Source organism: Pelodiscus sinensis, chromosome 6, assembly GCF_049634645.1.
Source record: "Pelodiscus sinensis isolate JC-2024 chromosome 6, ASM4963464v1, whole genome shotgun sequence".
NCBI classification, from domain to species: Eukaryota; Metazoa; Chordata; order Testudines; family Trionychidae; genus Pelodiscus; species Pelodiscus sinensis.
In genome coordinates this window covers 128,416,471-128,439,846 of record NC_134716.1, presented here as the reverse complement: position 1 = coordinate 128,439,846, position 23,376 = coordinate 128,416,471, and the positions used below count along the sequence as shown (strand labels likewise).

Sequence of the window (23,376 nt, the reverse complement as noted above, 5' to 3'; positions counted from 1 at the left end):
AGCAGAGACCCAACCGGGCCCGCGGGCACACAGCAGAGACCCAAGCGGGCGCACAGCAGAGACCCAAGCGGGCGCACAGCAGGGACCCAAGCGGGCGCACAGCAGAGACCCAAGCGGGCACACAGCAGAGACCCAAGCGGGCGCACAGCAGAGACCCAAGCGGGCACACAGCAGAGACCCAAGCGGGCACACAGCAGGGACCCAAGCGGGCGCACAGCAGAGACCCAAGCGGGCGCACAGCAGAGACCCAAGCGGGCACACAGCAGAGACCCAAGCGGGCGCACAGCAGAGACCCAAGCGGGCACACAGCAGAGACCCAAGCGGGCCCGCGGGCGCACAGCAGAGACCCAAGCGGACCCGCGGGCGCACAGCAGAGACCCAAGCGGGCCCGCGGGCGCACAGCAGAGACCCAAGCGGGCGCACAGCAGAGACCCAAGCGGGCACACAGCAGGGACCCAAGCGGGCGCACAGCAGAGACCCAAGCAGGCACTGCTGGGCACAGCCCTGGCGCGCTGCCCGACCCGTCCCGGCCTCGCTGGGGCGCTGCCGGAGAGCGGCAGGGAGGGGACAGGCCTGCCCCGGCCGAGGGGCTCAACCGCCCTCGCGTCTCCCCCTGGGCCGAGTTCCCCTCCGGCCTCCCTGGGCACCTTCCTCCGTTTCCCTCCCTTCCCTCAGCGGGGAGCAGGCTGGCCCAGGGAAGGGGGTTCGGCAGGCGACCCGGCCGCCCCAGGCAGCCCATGCGGCCGAGACCCGGGCAGGGGGCCGGGGGCCACGTTCCAGCCGCCCTGGGGCTCAGCTGGCGTCTCTCGCAGGCTGGCGATGGGCTGGGGTGACCCGTTTGCAAAGCAACCGGCTCCCCTCTGAGCAGGCCCTGCTGAACATCAACCCAGGGCATTTCCCCAAGCAACTGGGCCACCCCTCCAGCCCCCCGACCCATGGGGCAGGGGCCCACAGGCCGAGGCTGGCACACTGCAATGCCAGTCAGGCTGCGTGAGCGCCCAGCTTCTGCAGGGGGGTTTCTAGAGCGTGGCTAAGACCCCCCGGCTGACCTAGATGAGTCCTTCCCCGTAGCACCGGCTCCGTGCCCACCCCAGCCTGCCCACGGCTCACAGGGGGTCTGAGCCCCCGCTAGCCCAGTGCTGGGGCCGCGCCCCCTTTGCCAGCCCACAGGTGCTGCCGGGGCCTGTCCCCTCTCCGCTGGCGCCGCGCCGGGAGCCCTGCCCGAAGCCAGCAGCGGCAGCGGGGAAGTGAGCCCGCCTCCGGGAGAAGTGAAAGCGAGAGCAAGGAGGCAGGATAAATAGAGCCGGAGCAGCCGAGCCCCGGGAGCTGCAGCCGCCCCCGTGCCGAGTGTGCCCGCCCGACTCCCTCCTGCAGGCGACTCCGGACTCCCCGCCTGCGCCGCAGCATGGAGCTGGCTCGGAGCCTGGTTCTGCTCGGCCTGGCCGCCCTCTTCCTGCAGAGCCTCCTGCCCGGTAAGCTGGACAGCTCCCGCCGGGCGCGCTCTGCAGCCCTGGGGCTCTGCTCGTGGGGCGGGCCGGTCCCTGGGGTTAGCGCGCCGGGGCTGGGGTTGCTGCTGGCTTCCAGCTGAGGCATCCCCAAGGCTGGCACAGGGCACCCGGGCATCAGTCTCCGGAGTGTTTCCCCTCCGCCCCCGGGAGCTCTGCTCCACGCCGGCCGTCCTGCCGCTGGGCCACTCAGCCTCCCAGCGCTCGCAGCCTGACCCCGCGGGTGTGCCTGGCGCAGTGAAATCCTGCGCAGTGACACTTTGCACCCATCCCTGGCTCGTTAATGAGCCTCCTTCGTCACACCTCAGAGGCTGCTGCCAGTACGCCCCCAGCGCAGGGGGAAACCGAGGCACAGAGACGGCTGGCCCAGAGCCAGACTGGTGGGGTTTGATGGCACAGGACAGGGCGAGGATCAGGCCCTGGATGCTCGGGCACAGCTGTGGGCTGTCCGCCTGAGTTTGCATGTGCAAGGCTCCATGTCGAGGGCTCAGGGGAGAGAGACGGCGGCGAGGGACTGGTCTCTGGGCTTCTCTGGGCTTTGGGCAGCACCTGGAGTGTCGTGGGCTCTGCTGGAAACACACGGGCAATAATCGTCTGTAAAAGCAAACAGATCCCAGCCGGGTGGGCAACAGAGACCCCTGCAGCCAGTCGCTTGGATCCCGAAAGCAAAGGGCCCTTCCCAGCCTCCTTCCCGGGTTTCCTTTGGGACAGGCGGAGCGTCGGGAGGGGACGTTGTAGGATCCCCGGGTTTGGTCTGGGACAGGCGGAGCGTCGGGAGGGGACGTTGTAGGATCCCCGGGTTTGGTCTGGGACAGGCGGAGCATCGGGAGGGGACGTTGTAGGATCCCCGGGTTTGGTCTGGGACAGGCGGCGCGTCGGGAGGGGACGTTGTAGGATCACCGGGTTTTGGCTGGGACAGGCAGAGCGTCGGGAGGGGACGTTGTAGGATCCCCGGGTTTGGTCTGGGACAGGCGGAGCATCGGGAGGGGACGTTGTAGGATGCCCGGGTTTGGTCTGGGACAGGCAGAGCGCCGGGAGGGGACGTTGTAGGATCCCTGGGTTTCGTCTGGGACAGGCAGAGCGCCGGGAGGGGACGTTGTAGGATCCCCGGGTTTCGTCTGGGACAGGCAGAGCATCGCAGGGGGACATTGTAGGATCCCCGGGTTTTGTCTGGGACAGGCGGAGCATTGGGGGGGGGCATTGTAGGATCCCCGGGTTTTGTCTGGGACAGGCGGAGCGTCGGGAGGGGACATTGTAGGATCCCCAGGTTTTGGCTGGGACAGGCGGAGCGTCGGGAGGGGACGTTGTAGGATCCCCAGGTTTTGGCTGGGACAGGCGGAGCGTCGGGAGGGGACGTTGTAGGATCCCCGGGTTTGGTCTGGGACAGGCAGAGCGTCGGGAGGGGACGTTGTAGGATCCCTGGGTTTGGTCTGGGACAGGCGGAGTGTCGGGAGGGGACGTTGTAGGATCACCGGGTTTTGGCTGGGACAGGCGGAGCGTCGGGAGGGGACGTTGTAGGATTCCCGGGTTTGGTCTGGGACAGGCGGAGTGTCGGGAGGGGACGTTGTAGGATCACCGGGTTTTGGCTGGGACAGGCAGAGCGTCGGGAGGGGACGTTGTAGGATCCCTGGGTTTGGTCTGGGACAGGCGGAGTGTCGGGAGGGGACGTTGTAGGATCACCGGGTTTTGTCTGGGACAGGCGGAGCGTCGGGAGGGGACGTTGTAGGATCCCTGGGTTTCGTCTGGGACAGGCGGAGCATCGCGGGGGGACATTGTAGGATCCCCGGGTTTCGTCTGGGACAAGCGGAGCGTCGGGAGGGGACGTTGTAGGATCCCCGGGTTTCGTCTGGGATAGGCGGAGCGTTGGGGGGGGACATTGTAGGATCCCCGGGTTTTGTCTGGGACAGGCGGAGCGTCGGAGGGAGGGGGGTGTTCTAGGGTCCCCAGCCTGTGCGCAGTGTCTCTGCTGTTGGGTCTCTTGGCTGGTCCGATACGAGGTAGCACTGCCCCTTCCTTGGACCTTCAGAGACCTTAAGGTCAGAAAAGGCTGCTCAGCTGACGCCCATTACAGGCCACAGCCTCACCCCCGCCTCCGGAACAGACCCTCTATTCGGGATTCTGAAACTTAGACTCACAGAACCCCAGGGCTGCAGAGGCCTCAGGAGGCACCAAGTCCAGCCCCCTGCCCAAAGCAGGACCAACCCCAGCTCAACCATCCCAGCCAGGGCTTGGTCAGGCCGGGACTTAAACACCTCTAGGGATGGAGATTCCACCCCCTCCCTAGGGAACCCAGCCCAGCGCTTCCCCACCCGCCTGGGGAAATCGCTTTTCCTAATCTCCAACCTAGACCTCCCCCACTGTAACTTGAGCCCATTGCTCCTTGTTCTGCCACCTGCCCCCACTGAGAACAGCCTCTCTCCAGCCTCTTTGGAACCTCCCTTCAGGAAGTTGAAGGCTGCTCTCAAATCCCCCCTCACTCTGCTCTTCTGCAGACTGAACAAACCCAAACCCCTCAGCTTCCCCTCGCAGGTCGTGCTCCAGCCCCCGACGCAGTGGCAGAGACCCCACCACTGACACTAGATCAAATGAGCAAGGCCCCCCAGGCCCACACTGCAGGGGGAGGTGAATCCCACCCCATAGGGCCTCGGCCAATCTGACCTGGGGGAAAATCCCCCCCCCCCCGACTGCAGTATGGCAACCAGTCGGACCAGAGCCCAGAGCACCCGGGGCCCACAGCACCCAGAGCCCAGGGCACCCAAAGCCCGGAAGAACCAGATCCCAGAGCACCCGGAGCCCGGAAGAACCAGAGCCCAGAGCACCCGGAGCCCAACCCTCCTATGGATTTTCTCTCCCAGTGTCCGGCACCAACAACGCCCTGGACTGCTGCTTGAGAACCAGCTCGACCCCCATCCCCCGCAAACTTCTGCTGGGCTACGAGGTGCAGCGGCGGCAGGATGGCTGCCCCATCCATGCCATAGTGTGAGTACCCCTGCCAGGGCGGGGGAGAGGGCCGGGGGGGCTGCTCGTGCTGGCGGGTGGGGGGGGGGTCTAGCTGGTGGGGAGCTGGGGATGGAAGGGGGCAGGTCAGACACCAGGGGGATGGGCGCTGCTGAGTAGAACAGACCCTCCCAAACCTGGGACGCGTGCGTTACTTGACATCGATCGACCTGACATTCCATTTACCATTTTCTTACCCAATCACTTAGTTTGGGGGGATCCTTTTGAAGCGCGTCACAGGCTGCTTCGGTCTTAACTATCTCGAGCAGTCTGGGATCATCGGCACATTTTGCCTCCCTGTTTCCCCCTTTCTCCAGATCATTTATAAATCAGATGATTAGGATCGGTTCCAGCATGGACCCACTAGGTACCCCTCTCCACTCCGAGAACTGACCATTTATTTCTACCCGTTGTTTCCTGTCTTTTAACCGGTTACCAATCCACAGAAGGACCTTCCCTCTTATCCCATGACAACTTACTTTACTTAAGAGCCTTTGGTGAAGGACTTTGTCAAAGGCTTTCTGGAAATCTAAGTGCACTAGATCCATTGGATCCCCCTTGTCCACGTGCTTGTTGACCTCCCTCAAAGAACTCTAGCTGATTAGTAAGGCAGGATTTCCCTTTACAGAAATCACATTGACTTTCCCCCAACAAATTATCTTCATCCACATGTCTGACAATTTTATTCTTTGCTATAGTTTCAACCCATTTGCCCAGTGCTGATGTTAGACTTACCGGTCTGTAATTGCCAGGATCACCTCTAGAGCCCTTTTTAAATATTGGCGGCACATTAGCTACCTTCCCGTCATTTGGTACGGAAGCGGATTTAAAGGGTCAGTTACAAACCACAGTTAATAGTTCCGCACTTTCCCATTGGAGCGCTTTCAGAACTCTCGGGTGGCTGCCATCTGGTCCCGGGGACTTGTTACTGTTAAATTTATCAATTTGTTCCCAAACCTCCTCTAATGACACCTCCATCCGGAACAATTCCTCAGCGTTGTTACCTACAAAGTTCGGCTTGGGAATCTCCCACACGCCCTCAGCCGGGAAGCCACCACGGGGCGGCTGCAGGCAGAGGGGGGCAGAGCAGTGGCAGGGTGCAGGGGGTAGCTCGTGTTAACTGGCACCTCTGTTTCCTTGCTGTGCGTTAGGTTTATCACCATGAGAGGACGGCGGCTCTGTGCCCCTCCCCATGCCTACTGGGTGCACCGTCTGATGGAGAAGCTGCGGGAAGCCTACTATAGCTAGGTAAGGGCACAGCCGCACCCCAGGCAAAGCCCGTGCATGCTGGCACGCAGCAGGGGCACCGGCTAGTCAGGCCTGGCAGATGTGGGGGAGGAGTCGCTTCCTCCATGCTGGGCACAGGGTGCCCCCCTGGATCCCAGCGGCTTACCTCCTCATGCTGGGTCAGCCTGCTGGGACCCTGAGCCCCGTACCACTGGGCCCTGCCGCCATCCCCGGCCAGTCCATTGGTCGCTGGAGCCCTGTATCCCCCCCTCTATCCCCAGCCAGCCCACTGGTACCTCTGATCTAGGACTCACCTGTGGGCGTGCTGGGCCAGGGCACCTAGTCCAGTGTCTAGTCTCCATCTCCTGCCTGGGGCGGGCCCGGAGAAGCCAGGCGGACTCAGGGGGTCGCGCCTTAGCTACAGGACACGGGGCTGGCTGGGCCTTTGCGCTGACCCAGCCTGGCCGCTCGGACAGCCTCACATCCGCGCATGGACCATTCACCCGGCTGCTGCACTGGGATGCTGCGCGATGGCCCATTTAACCTGGACCCGCCTCCTGGCTGGGCAGGGGAGACACGTCTCAGGCCTGGATTCCCACACTCCGCACGGGCCTTTCCCCCGCGATCAGAGAAGCGGCCTGTTCCCTCGCAGGGCTCAGCCGAGAGCTGGCAGCGGGCGGACGAGCATCACCCTTTTTCTCTCTTTCCTAGGACGGCCAGCAGCTCCTTCGGGTCTGACTCCGGTGGGACGGTCCTGCACCCCCGCGGAGATCTTCACTTCCTGCTCTCTGCTCTGCCCGGGGACTCTCCCTGGACTCTGTCACGCCACGTGCTGCTTCGCTGGGACCGGGCCGGGGTGTGCCCAGGCCTGCCAGGCGCAGACGGCTCAGGCCACGCCGGCTGGCACTGCCCCCGGCCTCCCCGTGCCAGGCAGACGTGCTCCCGCAATGAGCCGGGCACCTCGGCAGGTCCCCCCGGAATTCGTGGGCTCTCTGTACTTGGTGGCGACCTGGCTGGCTGGGCGGTGGCCACGACGTGAGACGAGTGTGGTGGGTCTCAGCTGCACCCCTAGGGAGCAGGTGCCTCTATTAGAGAGACCGAAACTGGCCCACAATGGCCCCTGTGCCAGCGGAAAGACCCTCCCCCCCGTATCAGCCTTCTGGGCAGCCGCACGGGGAAGGGGCCATGTGGGGAGCCAAGTCCAGGTGCTGCCTGTCCGTCCTGTCCTGGGTCTCCTGGCCAGCCCCCTTTGCCAGCCCCACCCTCCAGGGGCCCTGGCATAAAGCAAATCGGGTCCGTGGCACTCAGCCAGTGCTCCTGCAATGGTTTCTGTGCCAAGCCGCCCGGGCAGTGCCAAGAGAGTTGCTGGGGGGGGGGAGGCCAGGGGGTAGATTTGCTGGGGGGAGTGCGGGGGTGCTAAGGCTGAGGCAGAGCTGGCTCTTGGCGCAGGACTGGGGGGTGGCTGCAATGGGAGGGGGGTTCAGCTCTGTTCCACTGGGCTGAGCGGAGCCGGCCTGGCCCCGCCGCGGGGACAGGGCCCCAGGGCGAGGAGAGGAGCTGGAGCGTGGGCCGGGCCCCTCCCTCAGCCAGCGCTCACAGGGCAGGGTCAGTGACCCCTTGCGCGGGGGTAAGCGCCATGGCCGGGCGTTCCCTGGTGCCGCCTTCCCGCCAGAGCCTCCAGGACCCCAGAGCCCTCTGCTCTTCTGCATCAGACCGATCCTGTGTCTAGACCCCCCCGGCGGTGGGAGCAGCGGTAACATCAGCGAGGGCCACGCGTGTGCCACGGGAGCTGTGTGCTGCTGTGAATTGCAGGGGAATTTGCTCTGCCTGCCTGTCTGGCTGTCTGTCCCCTCTCTCTTCCGGCTGTGATCAAACCGATATTTTAAATTAAAAGCCCCAGAAATGTGCAACCCTGGCTGGCTGCGTATGACGCCCAAACCGCGCGGGGTTGGGGGAGGGGAGTTTCGGGGCTAGGCGGTCCCTGCTTGCGGCAGGGAACAGGGAACGCAGGAAGCGCTGAGCCGGATCTGTGGTGAGGACACAACTCCCATGGGTCCTGGCCACCTCCCTGCCCTTCGCGCCTTTGAAAATCTCAGGCACCTTGGTGCCAAGTGCTGGGCAAATTGTTTGCACGATGTGATCACGACATGGCCACTGCTGCTGGGTTATTTATGACTTTAACGAAGCTCAGCCGTAGCCAAGGTACCACTTAAAATCCACGTGACCCCCAGCTCCGTCATTCAGCCACTGAATTTGCGAGTGTCTCTTTGTCACTGCCTGGATCGTGGACAGGGGAGCGGCACCGTCTGACTTGGCGCCTGAGAGGGGCTGGCTGAAAACCGTCCACTGGCCCGCTCTCCCCTCCGACACCGCGCGTGGCCGAAAGCCACACCATCGCCTGCAAGAGGAGCTCTCAGCTATCCCAGCGTTTGCAGGTTGTGACTTTTCACCACAGCGCATTCCGACTGTTCTCCTTCGAAACAGCCTCTTCTTCCGGGACAGCCTCGACTGGCCTGTCGCAAAGCCCACACCGCCACACACTGTCGAGACTCACCCCCCCCGCCCCCCCCCGGGCTGTCCTCTCAGACGTGTCCTTGTGTAACCCTTCTGCTGGGTAGGCCTGGCAGTAACCAGGGCTGGGTTCAATATCTTGGGGCCATCACACATAGAACCGGCTCGAGCCCCCACCCAGTAATCTGGGAAATTCACGCACCCCTGGGCGCCTCTGAGAGGCAATGCTTCCCACTCGCAAGCACCGAGTCTGAGTGTAGGAAAGAAACATTTAATGAAACAGAGAGAGAAGTCGTATGGCATTAACTTGGGGAAAACACCACAAACAGAGACCATAACCCAAACAGGAGCCAAGCCCCCACCCCAGCCAAGAATCGCCCGAAGTCCAAAACAGTCCGACAGCCCAAAAGTCTCTGTCCCTGGTCCCTGCCACCCAGAGTCCCAAAGTTCACCCGCAGGGTTTCACCTCCCAACCTGGGTAGAAATGGGGGTGGGGGGATAGATAGGGGGCACCTTATACGAAACTCCTCCATGCTCCACCAGCTGTCTTGTTCCACACCGCTGGGCACCTGCCGCCGCTCCACGCCACGCCGCTGGTCACCGCTCCTCGTCTGGTGCCGCTCCGCGCCACGCCGCTGGTGGCTGCCCCTCGCCATGCCACACCATGTCGCTGATGGCCACCCCTCGCCTGCTGCCGCTCCGCGCCACGCCACGCCGCTGGTCACCGCCACTTCACTGGCAGCAATAGGTCTGGCCTCAGCCAAACCAGTGATTTCAGCTCTCAGTGATTTCAACTCTTTAGCCACCAGCTGGACTGGCAAATGAATCCAGCTTTCACTGGACTAGCAAAAGAAAAGACTCCTCAGGGAGTCTGCTTTAGGTCTGTCCTTAAAACAAAGGGGGAAAGATGCAGGCCTGGCCAGTCTTATAGCTCACACCCGGCAGGTCTGGAGCAGGCTGACTCAAACCTTTTAACCCTTCCCTCCAGCTCTGTTCACTCAACTCTGGAAGGGGGAGGCTTGTTCTTCCGAGACCTCTTCCCATGATGGGGGTGTCTCTCCCGCGAGCACTGGTGGCATGTGTTACAGTTCCCACATTTAGGGGTAGCATGATTAGTGACCCCCACAACAGTCCCAAATTATTTACAATTCTCCACAGTCCAGTCCAACACTGACCCTCCATCAGCCCTGGCTGAATGGGATTTACGCAGCCACACCTCGGATTCTCTCCTGAGCTGTATTTACATGTCAACAGTTAATTACCTTGCAGAGCTAAAGAACTGTAGTGGGCACACCGACCCCTCCTGTTAGCTGGCTGACAGCAAGCAGCAGTTCAGCCGCTGCTTACACTTGCTAAAACCTCACCACGGGTTGCAGGGTTGGGGATTTGGCTCCCCCTTGCCTAGCCAGGTTGCCAGGCTGCAGCGGGCATGGATGGCAGGCCAAGGAGCAGCCTGGGTGTCACTGTGGGTCTGGGTTAGCCAGCAGAACCTGTGGCCGAGGCTAGGGCCCGAGATTCAGACTGTGACAGTGTGACGGACCGGGACATATCTCGGCACAGCTGAGGGTGTCCGTTCAGGGCGAATTGCTCAACTTCGGGGCTCCTTATAGCCCCCAGACTGGAGACCTTCCCAAATAGACCACAAACCAGTCCCACAGAGCGCTTCAGCTGCCTGCCTGAAGCCTCCCGAGCAAAACCCCTCCGACACCCCAGCAATATCTGTGCCCCAGATGGCCCCGGGCCTCATACACAGGTGGGGGGTCCTAGCACCCAATCCCACCTACCCCGAACGAGTTCTGTCCGGTTCCAAGAAACCAGCCACAGATCCCTGGTCAAGTTACCCTCTGGACCTTACCCACAAATCACGCTGGGCCAATCCTTTAGCATCCAACAACTAAAGGTTTATTGCAACAATAAAGAAAAGCAGGAGAGTGAGGTTGTTAAAGGATAGTACGTTACATGCACCTCGTAACGTACCAGTTCTCGATGCAGGCTCTAGCAGAGATGTTACAGCTGCTGGTTTAAAAGTCCTTGTTGCACATCCTAGCATCAGGATGGGTTCACAGGTCTTCCCGGCCCTTCGATCCCTGCAATGCTGCCTCTGGGATGAAGTGCTGAGCTGAGAACAAGATGGAGTCGACCACATGGCCTATTTATCCCTCCTTCCTGGTGTCTTCTTGGCCGCAGCAGGTCACCTGGCCAGCAGCCTATCCCTGTGTTCCCTGCTGGCAGCCCTTAGGTGTTGGTCACCATTCCCCAGGTGTGTCCTTGGCCCATTGAGAGCCATTGTCCCATAGGGCCTCGCTAATTAGCATGTCCATAGGCCAGGCTCTGCCCAATGCTCAACCACATTCAGAGAAATATTCAGTCTCCACACAGATTACAGATTCCTAACTCCACACACAGACATTCTACAATCACACGACTAGTGTACACAGGATTAGCAGACAGTGAGCTTCTATTCAACACCCCACATGGCCCTTTTTATACCATTTTTGGGGCCAACACCCTCACCTATGGGTGCAGCAGCGATCTGGCTGCTTCCCTCAAATTCAGTAACGTGACAGACGGCAGGGCTGGTGGGTAGAAACCCCTCTGTGTGCTTATGGAGTGGGCCCCATGGATGCAGAAATCACAGAGGATGAGCAGAGAGCGGCCCTGCAATGCCTCAGTCACTTTTCGGAGCAGGATGCTGTGATGGGCCGGGCCGGGTCTGGGAGTGTCCGCTCAGGGCAAATAGCTCGAAACCAGGGCTGCTTACAGCCCCTGACCGGAGACCTTCCCAAACAGGCCACATACCAGTCCCACCGAGAGCTCCAGCTGCCAATCCGGCCAGCAGGAAGCCTCCCGAGCAAAACCCCTCAGACACCCCAGCTCTCCCTGTGCCACAATCAGCCCAGGGCCTAACACAGGTGAGGGGTTATGGAACCCGATCTCACCTCCCCCGAACGGGTCCTCCCGGTCCCAAAGAACCAGCCACAAATCCCCGGTCAGCTTACACTTTGGATCTTCCCCACAGGATCACGCTGGGCCAGACCTTTAGCATCTGAAATCTAAAGGTGTATTAACAAAGGAAAGGAAAAGTGGAGAGTGAGGGTACGTCTACACTACAGCGCTAGTTCGAACTAACTTAGTTCGAATTAGTTAATTCGAACTAAGCTAGTTCGAACTAGCGCATCTAGAACTAAAAACTAGTTCGAACTAGCGTTTTGCTAGTTCGAACTAGCGCGTCCACACTGATTGGACGCAGGGGGGCATTTAAGGGCAGCTGAAACCGGTTCTGGCAGGGCATCAGGTCAGCAGTTGCTTTGTGTGGCTGCTGTCTGAGGCTATCTGAGGCTCGTGCTTAAAGGGACCCCCCCTGGACAGCCGGTTCTCAGCTTTTCCTGCTTGCTTGCCAACCTCGCCGAGGGACAGCAAAGCGTCGGTCTCTGTGCCCGTCTGTGTCGGTGCTTCCCTTCGGGGGGGACCGCCGCAGGTGGCAACATGGAGCCACGGCTCGCCCTGCACCTTCTGGTGCACGTTCTGGACTTGCTGCTGCAAGCCTGCCAGCAATGGCTCGAGGCTGCCTGGCACCACCTGGGGAACGTCAGCCCCCTGCCTCTCCGCCTGGCCGCCCTGGGGGCCGTGGAGGAGCCGCGGCGGCGCCCCGGCACCGGCGTGCCCCGCCGCATCTGGCGTCTGGACACCAGCAGCGACTGGTGGGACCGCATCGTCCTGGAGCGCTGGGACGACCGACAGTGGACCCAGAACTTTAGGATGAGGAGGGACACCTTCCTGGAGCTCTGCGAGTGGCTCGCCCCTGCCCTGCAAAGAAGGGACACTCGCATGAGGCCCGCCATCCCCCTCCAGAAGCGGGTGGCCATCGCCCTCTGGAAGCTCTCCACGCCGGACAGCTACCGATCCGTCGGGAACCAGTTCGGCGTGGGGAGATCCACTGTCGGAGCGGTGCTCATGCAGGTACGGCGCTCGTCGGCCACCGAGCCGGGGGGGAGGGGGGCTGCGAGGAGGGGATGGGCCGCCCCAGGGACAAAGGGGGGGGCGGGAGGAGGCGAAGGCGCCCCGCACCGGAGGGGTCGGGCTGTCCCGGCCGTACTACACGCCGCCAGGGGGGTTGCTTCCGGGAGTGGGGCGCGGGGCACTGCCAGGGCACGCACGCTCCCAGCCACCCGGGCGCCCCACTGATTGACGCTTTGCTGTGTCTCTCTCCGCAGGTGGTCAAGGCCATCAACCGGGTGCTGCTCCGCAGGGTGGTCCGCCTCGCCGACCCGGATGCCGTCATCCGGGGATTCGGCGCCCTCGGCTTCCCCAACTGCGGGGGGGCCATCGACGGGACGCACATCCCCATCCGTGCCCCGGAACACCAGGCGTCCCGGTACGTGAACCGCAAGGGGTACTTCTCCGTCATCCTGCAGGCCGTGTGTGACCACCGGGGACAGTTGACGGACATAAATGTGGGCTGGTCCGGCAAAGCACACGACGCCCGGGTGTACCGGAACTCCTCCGTGTGCCAGCGGCTGCAGGACGGGACCTTCTTCCCCGACCGCCACATCAGGGTCGGGGACGTGGACATGCCCGTCTGCCTGGTGGGGGATGCCGCCTACCCACTGCAGCCCTGGCTCATGAAGCCCTACACGGGACACCTCAATCCCTCCCGCCAGGCCTTCAATAACAGGCTGAGCAGGGCCCGCATCGTGGTGGAGGGGGCCTTCGGGCGACTGAAAGCCCGCTTTCGATGCCTCCTCACCCGTCTGGACCTGGCCGAGCACAACATCCCTCCCGTGGTGGCGGCATGTTGTGTGCTCCACAATTTGTGTGAGCGGAAGGGGGAGGCTTTCTTGCCAGCCTGGATGGCTGAGGCTGACCGCATGGCTGGACACTACGGTCAGCCCCGCACCGCCGCCGTCCGGGAAGCCCAGCGGGGGGCCATCCGGATCCGGGAAGCCCTGCGGGACAGCTTCCAGGTGGAGGAGGAGGAGGACTGACCTCTCCCTGCATGCCCCACCGGGGCCTTCTTCCACCCTACCCCCCCCCCTTCCCCTTTCCCCTCCCTATCTACTGTACAATAAAGACACCTGTTTTTCCAACAAAAACGTCTGTTTATTTCAGAGAACTGGGGTGGGGGAGGGAGGAATGAAGGTGGGAGAAGGGAGGGGGAAACCTGGGACGAGGGAGCTGGAAGGGGAGGGGAGGGAAGGGAGGAAGGGAAAGGAAAGCTCAGGGGTGGGAGTCTGGGTGCCTCTCCCGTCTCGCCACACTGCGGGTCCGGGGGCGTCGGTGGGGAATGGTTGTGGAGGGGGGGGCAGAGAGGACAGGGGGTGTGGAGGAAGCAGGAGCGGAAGCAGGAGCGGAAGCAGGAGGAGCAGGAGGAGCAGGGGGAGCAGGGGGAGCAAGAGGGGGAGCAGGGGGAGCAAGAGGGGGAGCAAGAGGGGGAGCAGGGGGAGCAAGAGGGGGAGCAAGAGGGGGAGCAGGGGGAGGAGGAAATGGAAAGCGGTCTAGCAGGCTCTGGAGGTGGCCTCTCAGGGCACGGCCCTGCTCCTCCAGGGCCTCCAGACTCCTCTGGCGCAGCCTGAGGTCCTCCTGGACCCAGTGGTCCTGGAGACGGAGCTGTCGGTCCAGGAACCGGAGATGCCGCCTCTGGTAGTCCTCCTGGTTCCTGGCTGTCCTGCTTGCCCGGGCGCGGGCGGCTGCTGCAGGCGGTGTGGTGCGCCCTGCAGTCCCCGGTGCTGCAGCTGTGGTGCAAGAAGACCAGCGGTCAATTACCCCAGGGGCCCAGGTGTGTGAAACCCAGCTCCCCTCTGCAAGGCCAGGGCCCCTGCAGGATCCCCAGCTGCTGCTCCGTAGTGGGCAAGGCCCAGGCGCACGGTCCCAGGGCTCCCTCTCGCCCCAGCCCCCCGTACACATAAGGGGAACACGAGGGTACTCACAGGTGGACGCCTCCCCGGCCTCTGATGATGCAGGCGAGCGGCTCTGTGGGGTGCCTCGGGGGTCCCGGGTCCTGGGAAGGCTGGCGGCAGGCTCCTGGCTCTCAGAGCCCTCTTCCTCCTCCTCGGTGTCCAGGAGCGGTCCCTCTGCCCCGGGGTCAATCACGTCCCGGGGGGCAGGGACGGCATGAGGCCCCAGGATGCGGTCCAGGGCATGGAAGTGGGGGCAGGCCTCCGGGTCAGCCCCTGGCAGGCAGGCCCGGGAGTAGGACTGCCGCAAGTCTTTAATCTTGCAGCGCACCTGCTCCCGGCTGCGCTGGTGGCCCCTGGCGGCCAGGCTGGCAGCCATGCGTCCATAGACGGCCGCGTTCCGGTGGCTAGTGCGGAGATCGTGGACATTTGAGGCTTCCCCCCAAACCTCGATGAGGTCCACGATCTCCGCACTTGACCAGGCGGGCGCCCGCCTTTTGCGCCCCCGGGCAGGCTCCCGGGAGCCGCCAGGCTGGTCGTGGGGAGCAGTGGAGGGCTGGGAGCCCTCGGATGGCTGGCTCATCCTGTGGCAGGTGCAGGCTGTGCAGGCACGGGTGCTGGCAGCCTTGCAACTGGCACAAAGTGAGTAGCCAGCCCGTGGCCCTTTAAGGGCTCCGGGGCCGGGAGGGGGGCAATAGAGTTTCCCTGGTGTTGGCCAGAGTGGCCACCAGGGAAACCTGGGAAGCCTTAGCCTCCCACTAGTTCGAACTAAAGGGCTACACAGCCCTTAGTTCGAACTAGCTAGTTCGAACTAGGCGTTAGTCCTCGTAAAATGAGGTTTACCTAGTTCGAACTAAGCGCTCCGTTAGTTCGAATTAAGTTCGAACTAACGGAGCGCTAGTGTAGCGCATAGGAAAGTTAGTTCGAACTAACGTCCGTTAGTTCGAACTAACTTTCTAGTGTAGACATACCCAGAGGTTGTTAAGAGAATACAACACATGCCCCAGTCCCCAAGCTCTTGCTGCAGGCTCTCAGCAGAGGTGTTACAAGCTGCTAGCTTAGAAGTAATAGAGATGTCGCGTGTTAGTCTGGTCTTGCTGAAACAAAAGACAGGACGATGCAGCACTTTAAAGACCTACAGGATGGTTTATTAGGTGATGATACAATCCCTTTGGTATATAGGGTTGTGCCAATTTTCTTCCACTATTCGATCTGAGGAAGTGGGTCTGGCCCACAGAAGCTCATCACCTATTAAACCATCTTTTTAGTCTTTAAAGTGCTACCTAGTCCTGTCTTTTGTTTCTGCTGGCTTAGAAGTCTCTGGTGTCCATCCTATGTCCGGACGGGTCGACAATCCTTCCCGGCTCTGTCCCTCGCAAGGCTGCGTCTGGGCTCAGTAGCAAAATTGAAGACAAGATGGAGTCTGTCTCATGGCCATTCCTGGTACCTTCCACGCTGGAGCAGGTCCCATGGCCCGGTGACCTGTCCCTGAGTCCCCTGCCAGCAGCCACTAGATACTGACTGGTCTGCAGCTTTCCAGACGCATTCCTCAGGCGTGTATCGGGCACCTACAGAGTCATGGTCCTTGGGGCCGTGCTAATTAGCATAGTCATTGACTGAACGATCCTTCTTTACAACAGGCAGTTCAGGCCCATCGCTGTGTCTCAGGCAGAGAACACTCCCAGCACAAGCTGTGACCCACCAGACTAACACGGCTGCATCTATATCACTATTCTCCAAACAAGGCATTGTCACTGCAAACTGCTTGCTAAAAGCACTACAAGGACTCTCTTCCCTATGAGAATTCCCTATTAATAAAGACAAATGCAAAGTGCTCCACTTAGGAAGGAACAATCAGTTTCACACATACAGAATGGGAAGCGACTGTCTGGGAAGGAGTCCGGCAGAAAGGGATCTAGGAGTCAGAGTGGACCACAAGTTAAATATAAGTCAGCAGTGTGATGCTGTTGCAAAGAAAGCAAACATGATTCTGGGATGTATTAACAGGTGTGTTGTGAGCAAGACACGAGAAGTCCTTCTTCTGCTCTACTCTGCGCTGGTTAGGCCTCATTTGGAATATTGTGTCCAGTTCTGGGCACCGCATTTCAAGAAAGATGTGGAGAAATTGGAGAGGGTCCAGAGAAGAACAATGAGAATGATGAAAGGTCTAGAGAACATGAGCTAGGAGGGAAGGCAGAAGGAATTGGGTTTGTTTAGTTTAGAAAAGAGAAGATTGAGGGGGGACATGAGAGCGGTTTTCAGGTATCTAAAAGGGTGTCATAAGGAGGAAGGAGAAAACTTGTTCATCTTGGCCTCTGAGGATAGAACAAGAAGCAATGGGCTTAAACTGCAGCAAGGGAGGTTGAGGTTGGACATTAGGAAAAAGTTCCTAACTGTCAGGGTGGTTAAACACTGGAATAAATTGCCCAGGGAGGTTGTGGAATCCCCATCTCTGGAGATATTTAAGAGCAGGTTAGATAAATGTCTATCAGGGATGTTCTAGACAGAATTTGGTCCTGCCATGGGGGCAGGGGACTGGACTTGATGACCTTTCGAGGTCCCTTCCAGTCCTAGTATTCTATGACTCTATGAGCCTCCTTAAGCAGCAGTTCACCCTTCTCTGGCTCTGCAGCAGCATTGCCCTGCTGAGTCACAACCAACTCTTCCTGTAATTCCTTTACTCCCTGGATCATCCCTGGCCCATCAGGTGGCTTCACAGACAATCCCCTCTCAGGCACACAGACAGACTCACAAGATACAGGGTCAGCGGCACCTTCTCTCCCTTTGCAGCTCTCTAGATGGCTGTAAACGTCCACACCATCATTAGGCTCCAGAGTTAACATGTCCTAATTCTCTCCTTGTGCCCGGGCTAAGGGGTCACCCTGGTCCCACAGAGTCACTCCCCCCTCTTCCAGCGACACACCAGCATCAGGGAAAACATCAGTGCCACCCCGATCTGATCTCGGGGATCCTGGCAAAACACTGCCTGGATCTACCCAAGTCACAGCATCCATCTCCCCAGCAGACACCAGCCTAGGGCCACCCCCTTTCCGGGCTGTAGCTGTATCCAGATCTAACTCAGGGGCAACAGCAGGTGAAGGGGCCCCTTCCTCGGACAAAGGACTGGAGGAAACTCTTCGCCCACGAGCCTGCCACTGCCACACACAGACAGAGGACTAGAGAGAGTCTCTCCCCTGCCCCAGCACCCCTGGCTAATTTCAGGCCCACAGCTAACAACTGAGACAGCTTCCTCCACTGCTACTTACCCCAGCCAAACTGCAGCTTGCGCACACTGGGCCTCCTCACACAACTCACTTTCAGCTCGTGCAGGTTCAGTTTTACAAACCTCACCAGCCCACAACTCCTCACCCTCCAGAACTTGATCTTTTTCCTCAGCTAAAACATCACTCTGGCCAGCCACTCCAGACTGCCTCAGAGAAACATTGCCCTGATTCCTGGGCTCTTCCCGCCCTGTTTCTGATCCCAGCCTCACCTCTGAGGCATCAGACGGGCCCTCACCCACAGGCTCACTGCCCCCCTGCACAGACACACGGCCATCTGCCACAGGCACACATGTAGAGACACTTTCCCCTTGGTTACAATAAGACTGACCAGCTCCAGAGAACTTCCCAGAGTCACCCGCACCAAAGGTTGCCAGATGGTCTCCCAAAAAATACTGAACATGTGAGCTTAAAAAAAAAGAACACGCATGTCGGGCATACAAAAAACCCCGCACCGCCCAGCGTCAGCACGCAACCGCAGGAGGTGTCACAAGGCTTCTGTCTAGTGCCCAGCCGGAAAAAACAGAAATACCAGATATTACCGGGAGGAGGGAAGGGTTAGAAGATAAAATTTAAAAAGAACAAGTTAAAAATCACCTAGAAAAGTTGGATGCCTGCAAGTCACTAGGGCCTGATGAAATGAGTCCTAGAATACTCAAGGAGCTGATAGAGGAGGTATCTGAGCCTCTAGCTATCATCTTTGGAAAATCATGGGAGACAGGAGAGATTCCAGAAGTCTGGAAAAGGGCAAATCTAGTGCCCATCTATAAAAAGGGGAATAAGAACAACCCAGGAAACTACAGACCAGTTAGTGTAACTTCTGTGCCAGGGAAGATAATGGAGCAAGTAATTAAGGGAATCATCTGTAAACACTTGGAAAGTGGCAAGGTGATAGGGAACAGCCAGCATGGATTTGTAAAGAAGAAATCATGTCAAACCAATCTGATAGCTTTCTTTGATAGGATAACGAGTCTTGTGGCTAAGGGAGAAGCGGTGGATGTGGTATACCTAGACTTTAGTAAGGCATTTGATACGGTCTTGCATGATATTCTTATCAATAAACTAGGTAAATACAACTTAGATGGGGCTACTATAAGGTGGGTGCATAACTGGCTGGATAACCGTACTCAGAGAGTAGTTATTAATGGTTCACAAACCTGCTGGAAGGGCAGAACAAGTGGGGTTCCACAGGGGTCTGTTTTGGGAGCGGCTCTGTTCAATATCTTCATCAACGATCTAGATATTGGCATAGAATGTACGCTTATTAAGTTTGCAGATGATACCAAGCTGGGAGGGGTTGCGACTAATCTGGAGGAGAGGGTCATAATTCAAAATGACCTGGACAAATTGGAGAAATGGTCTGAGGTAAACAGGATGAAGTTTAATCAAGACAAATGCAAAGTGCTCCACTTAGGAAGGAACAATCTGTTCCACACATGCAGAAAGGGAAGCGACTGTCTAGGAGGGAGTACGGCAGAAAGGGATCTAGGGGTCATAGTGGACCACAAGCTGAAAATAAGTCAGCAGTGTGATGCTGTTGCAAAGAAAGCAAACATGATTCTGGGATGCATTAACAGGTGTGTTGTGAGCAAGACATGAGAAATCATTCTTCTGCTCTACTCTGCTCTGCTTTGCTTAGGCCTCAGTTGGAGTACTGTGTCCAGTTCTGGGCACCGCATTTCAAGAAAGATGTGGAGAAATTGGAGAGGGTCCAGAGAAGAGCAACAAGAATGATTAAAGGTCTAGAGAACATGAGCTATGAAGGAAGGCTGAAAGAAATGGGTTTGTTTACTTTAGAGACCCCAACTGCTTTGGGGCTGTGTTACAACATTAGCCCAATTATAATCACCCCACATACCCACGTGGTTATACATCGAACTTTCAGGAGGATACAGTCTCTTTTATTCTCTGAAGTTGAAGTTCAAGTCTGGCATTTTTCTCCTTGGCTAGTGCCATCTTCTTTGCATGTTCTTGATCTAGCTTCTGCCTTCTTTCGGCCATTTCCTTGACCAGCTTCTGCTCTCTCTGTTCTGCTGGCAGAAAAAACTCCTCCAGTTCATAGAATCATAGAATCATAGAACTGGAAGAGACCTCGAGAGGTCATCGAGTCCAGCCCCCTGCCCTCAAGGCAGGACCAAGCTCCGTCTACACCATCCCTGACAGATGTCTATCTAACCTGTTCTTAAATATCTCCAGAGAGGGAGATTCCACCACCTCCCTTGGCAATTTATTCCAATATTTGACCACCCTGACAGTTAGGAATTTTTTCCTAATGTCCAATCTAAACCTCCCCTGCTGCACTTTAAGCCCATTACTCCTTGTCCTGTCCTCAGAAACCAAGAGGAACAAATTTTCGCCTTCCTCCTTGTGACACCCTTTTAGATATTTGAAAACCGCTCTCATGTCCCCCCTTAATCTTCTTTTTTCCAAACTAAACAAGCCCAGTTCATGAAGCCTGGCTTCATAGCTCATGTTCTCTAGACCTTTAATCATTCTTGTCGCTCTTCTCTGTACCCTTTCCAATTTCTCCACGTCTTTCTTGAAATGTGGCGCCCAGAACTGGACACAGTACTCCAGCTGAGGCCTAACTAGTGCAGAGTAGAGCGGCAGAATGACTTCACGAGTTTTGCTTACCACACACCTGTTGATACAACCTAGAATCATATTTGCTTTTTTTGCAACAGCATCACACTGTTGACTCATATTCAACTTGTGGTCCACTATGACCCCTAGATCCCTTTCCGCCATGCTCCTTCCTAGACAGTCGCTTCCCATCTTGTATGTATGGAACTGATTGTTCCTTCCTAAGTGGAGCACTTTGCATTTCTCTCTTATATTAAAGTTGCATTCTCCTCACTGGATCCTGCACTCTCATTTCGTCTGCAGCATTTCTACCCACTACCAAAGATCTCAGCTCTGGCTTAGACGCTTCCTCACTAAAGACAATACCTCTTCCCAAGCACAAGGCTTCCAGAGTCTCATACAGTAGCTGACTCATTTCAGCAGCTCTTTAACCAACCGAACTCTCAAGACCAAACATCAGATTTAGACGGCGTAGGGTCCTGATCCCAAGCTCAATTGCCCAAGATCTGTGGATCCTGCCGACTACGCCACTGTCACGAACTGGGCCACGTCTGGGCATCGCTGAGGGCATCCGCTCAGGGCAAATTGCTCAAACTTGGGGCTCTCTAGAGCCCCTGACTGGAGACCTTCCCAAATAGGCCACAAACCAGTCCCATAGAGCGCTTCAGCTGCCAATCTGGCCAGCCGGAAGCCTCACGAGCAAAACCCCTCTGGCACCTCAGCTCTCTCTGTGCCCAAAACAGCCCTGGGCCTGCCCAGAGGTGAAGATTTTAGAACCCAATCCCACCTACCCCAAACAAGTTCTGTCCGGTTCCAAGAAACCAGCCACAGATCCCTGGTCAATTTACACTCTGGATCTTACCCACAAATCATGCTGAGCCAATCCTTTAGCATCTAAACTCTAAGGCTGCTTCTAGACTGGCAAGTTTTTCCACAAAAGCGGCCGCTTTTGCACAAAAACTTGCCAGCTGTTTACACTGGCCGCTTGATTTTGCGCAAAAGCACTGACGTTCTGCTGTCCGAAATCAGTGCTTCTTGCACAAATGCTTTGACGTTCCCGTTCGGGCAAAAGCCCTTTTCCGGAAATGTTTTTGCGCAAGAGGGCCGGTGTAGACAGTTGTGATGTAGTGGGGGGTACGTTGCTAGGGCTGTGGCTACCTCTGCTGTCTGTAACACGAGTCGTTATGCAAAGGGGGCTCCAAACCTGTCTGACCAGCTACCCCCCATGGGGAGAAACAAAGGAAGGTGGATGCCGCCCCTGGCTGGGGGGCAGGGCTGGAGGAGAGTTAGTTAGTTAGTTTTTTTGTCTGGGAGCATGGAGGAAGCAGCCTCAGCAACAGGCTGGGGGGTTTAGAAGCCGAGACCCCTGCCCCATATCAAGGGGGGCTGAGGCATCCTAGGCCTGCCCTGTAACCTGATGACATCTGTGCTGGGCTGTATCCTGGAGAGGCAATAAACTCCCTTTGTTCTACCCGGATCGTGGCTGCACCCATAGGTGGGGGTGCTGGCCCCAACAATGATATAGAGGCCATGTGGTCGATGCCATTTTGTTCTCAGCTCAGCACTTCATCCCAGAGGCGGCACTGCAGGGATTGAAGAGCCCGGAAGACCTGTGAACCCATCCTGATCGTAGAATGTGCAATAAGAACTTTTAAACCAGCAGCTGCAACATCTCTGCTAGAGCCTGCATCGAGAACTGGGAGATTCGGTGCATGTAACGTACTGTACTTTAATAACCTTACTCTCATGCTTTTCTTTCTTGTAATAATAAACCTTTAGATATAGATTCTAAAGGATTGGCCCAGCGTGATTTGTGGGTAAGGTCCAGAGGGTAAATTGACCAGGGATCTGTGGCTGGTTTCTTGGAACTGGATAGGACTTGTTCGGGGTAGGTGGGATTGGGTGCTAGGACCCCCCACCTGTGTATAGGCCCGGGGCCATCTGGGGCACGGATATTGCTGGGGTGTCGGAGGGGTTTTGCTCGGGAGGCTTCAGGCAGGCAGCTGAAGCGCTCTGTGGGACTGGTTTGTGGCCTGTGTGGAGAGGTCACCAGTCGGGGGCTGTAAGGAGCCCCGGATTCGAGCAATTCGCTCTGAGCGGACACCCTCAGCTGTGCCCAGACACGGTCCGGTCCGTCACAAGGATGAATTCAAACTGGAACAGGTACAAAGAAGGGCCACTAGGATGATCCGAGGAATGGAAAACCTGTCTTATGAAAGGAGACTCAAGGAGCTTGGCTTGTTTACCTTAACCAAAAGAAGGCTGAGGGGGGACATGATTGCACTCTTTAAATATATTAGAGGGATAAATACCAGGGAGGGAGAGGAATTATTTAAGCTTAATACCAATGTGGACACAAGAACAAATGGATATAAGCTGGCTAGTAGGAAGTTTAGACTCGAGATTAGACGAAGGTTTCTAACCATTAGAGGAGTGAGGTTCTGGAACGGCCTTCCAAGGGAAGTCGTGGGGGCAAAAGATCTATCTGGCTTCAAGATTAAATGAGATGGGTTTATGAAGGGGATGGTTTGATGAAATAACATGATCTTGGTAACTAATTGACCATTCATTATCAGTGGGAAATAGGTCAATGGAGGGCTGATAGGAGTTACTATAGAGAACTTTCTGGGTGTCTGGCTGGTGAGTCTTGCCCACATGCTCAGGGTTTAGCTGATCGCCATATTTGGGGTCGGGAAGGAATTTTCCTCCAGGGTAGATTGGCAGAGGCCCTGGAGGTTTTTCGCCTTCCTCTGTAGCATGGGGCACAGATCACAGCTGGAGGATTCTCTGCATCTTGGGGCCTTCAAAGTATTTGAAGGCTTCAATATCTGAGATCTAGGTGAGAGGATTATTCTAGGAGGGGTGGGTGAGATTCTGTGGCCTCACTGTGCAGGGGGTCAGACTAGATGATCAGAATGGTCCCTTCTGACCTTAAAGTCTATGAGTCTATGAGTCTGTGAGATGTGGCCGCCTGCCTCGCTAGCATCCGAGGGGCTGCCCAGGGCTCATTTCACTGTAACCGAGTCCTGCCCTTGGGGGGTAAGAATCCAAAGCCCTGCTACAGACCGGCCAAGCAGCAGTTCTGCAGAAAAGGCCCTGGGGGTTACAGTGGCTGAGAAGCTGGAGATGAGTCAACAGGGGCCCTTGTAGCCAAGCAGGCTAATGGCATATTAGGTGCATTAGGAGGAGCATTGCCAGCAGATCCAGAGATGTCATTATTCCCCTTTATTCAGCTCTGGTGAGGCCACATCTGGAGTGTTGTGTCCAGTTCTGGGCCCCCACTGTAGAAAGGAGGTGGAGGCCATGGAGAGGGTACAGTGAAAGGCAAACAAAATGATTCGGGGGCTGGAGCACATGGCCTACGAGGAGAGGCTGAGG

At 57.8% G+C, this 23,376-nt stretch overlaps 3 protein-coding genes across 3 annotated transcripts; 2 read left to right on the top strand and 1 right to left on the bottom strand.

Annotated features, from left to right (window-relative positions):
- Nucleotides 1-1,270: 1,270 nt before the first annotated feature.
- LOC142830009 (C-C motif chemokine 19-like) lies at nucleotides 1,271-7,463 on the top strand. Its single transcript, XM_075932814.1, has 4 exons — nucleotides 1,271-1,472; nucleotides 4,361-4,484; nucleotides 5,654-5,750; nucleotides 6,441-7,463. The coding sequence occupies exons 1-3, from the start codon at nucleotides 1,406-1,408 to the stop codon at nucleotides 5,748-5,750; spliced, it is 288 nt and encodes a 95-aa protein (XP_075788929.1). The 5' UTR covers nucleotides 1,271-1,405; the 3' UTR covers nucleotides 6,441-7,463.
- A 3,869-nt stretch (nucleotides 7,464-11,332) lies between these two features.
- On the top strand, nucleotides 11,333-12,683 carry LOC142830022 (uncharacterized). The gene is made up of 3 exons (XM_075932862.1): nucleotides 11,333-12,200; nucleotides 12,455-12,633; nucleotides 12,680-12,683. Exons 1-3 carry the CDS (start codon nucleotides 11,727-11,729, stop codon nucleotides 12,681-12,683), a joined length of 657 nt encoding a protein of 218 aa, XP_075788977.1. The 5' UTR covers nucleotides 11,333-11,726.
- Nucleotides 12,684-13,304: 621 nt separating this feature from the next.
- Nucleotides 13,305-15,098, bottom strand: LOC142830008 (uncharacterized). Its single transcript, XM_075932813.1, has 2 exons — nucleotides 14,168-15,098; nucleotides 13,305-13,972 (listed from the first exon to the last, which is right to left on the bottom strand). The coding sequence occupies exons 1-2, from the start codon at nucleotides 14,715-14,717 to the stop codon at nucleotides 13,458-13,460; spliced, it is 1,065 nt and encodes a 354-aa protein (XP_075788928.1). The 5' UTR covers nucleotides 14,718-15,098; the 3' UTR covers nucleotides 13,305-13,457.
- Nucleotides 15,099-23,376: the final 8,278 nt, after the last annotated feature.

What these genes read in the sequence shown, in the direction of transcription:
- LOC142830009 (XM_075932814.1), top strand. Translation starts at nt 1,406, where the DNA reads ATGGAGCTGGCTCGGAGCCTGGTTCTGCTCGGCCTGGCCGCCCTCTTC. An exon ending in CCTGCAGAGCCTCCTGCCCG is followed by an intron (nt 1,473 to 4,360) that starts GTAAGCTGGACA and finishes TTTCTCTCCCAG; the next exon opens with TGTCCGGCACCAACAACGCC. An exon ending in TGCCCCATCCATGCCATAGT is followed by an intron (nt 4,485 to 5,653) that starts GTGAGTACCCCT and finishes GCTGTGCGTTAG; the next exon opens with GTTTATCACCATGAGAGGAC.
- LOC142830022 (XM_075932862.1), top strand. Translation starts at nt 11,727, where the DNA reads ATGGAGCCACGGCTCGCCCTGCACCTTCTGGTGCACGTTCTGGACTTG. An exon ending in TCGGAGCGGTGCTCATGCAG is followed by an intron (nt 12,201 to 12,454) that starts GTACGGCGCTCG and finishes CTCTCTCCGCAG; the next exon opens with GTGGTCAAGGCCATCAACCG.
- LOC142830008 (XM_075932813.1), bottom strand. Translation starts at nt 14,717, where the DNA reads ATGAGCCAGCCATCCGAGGGCTCCCAGCCCTCCACTGCTCCCCACGAC. An exon ending in GGCCGGGGAGGCGTCCACCT is followed by an intron (nt 13,973 to 14,167) that starts GTGAGTACCCTC and finishes CTTGCACCACAG; the next exon opens with CTGCAGCACCGGGGACTGCA.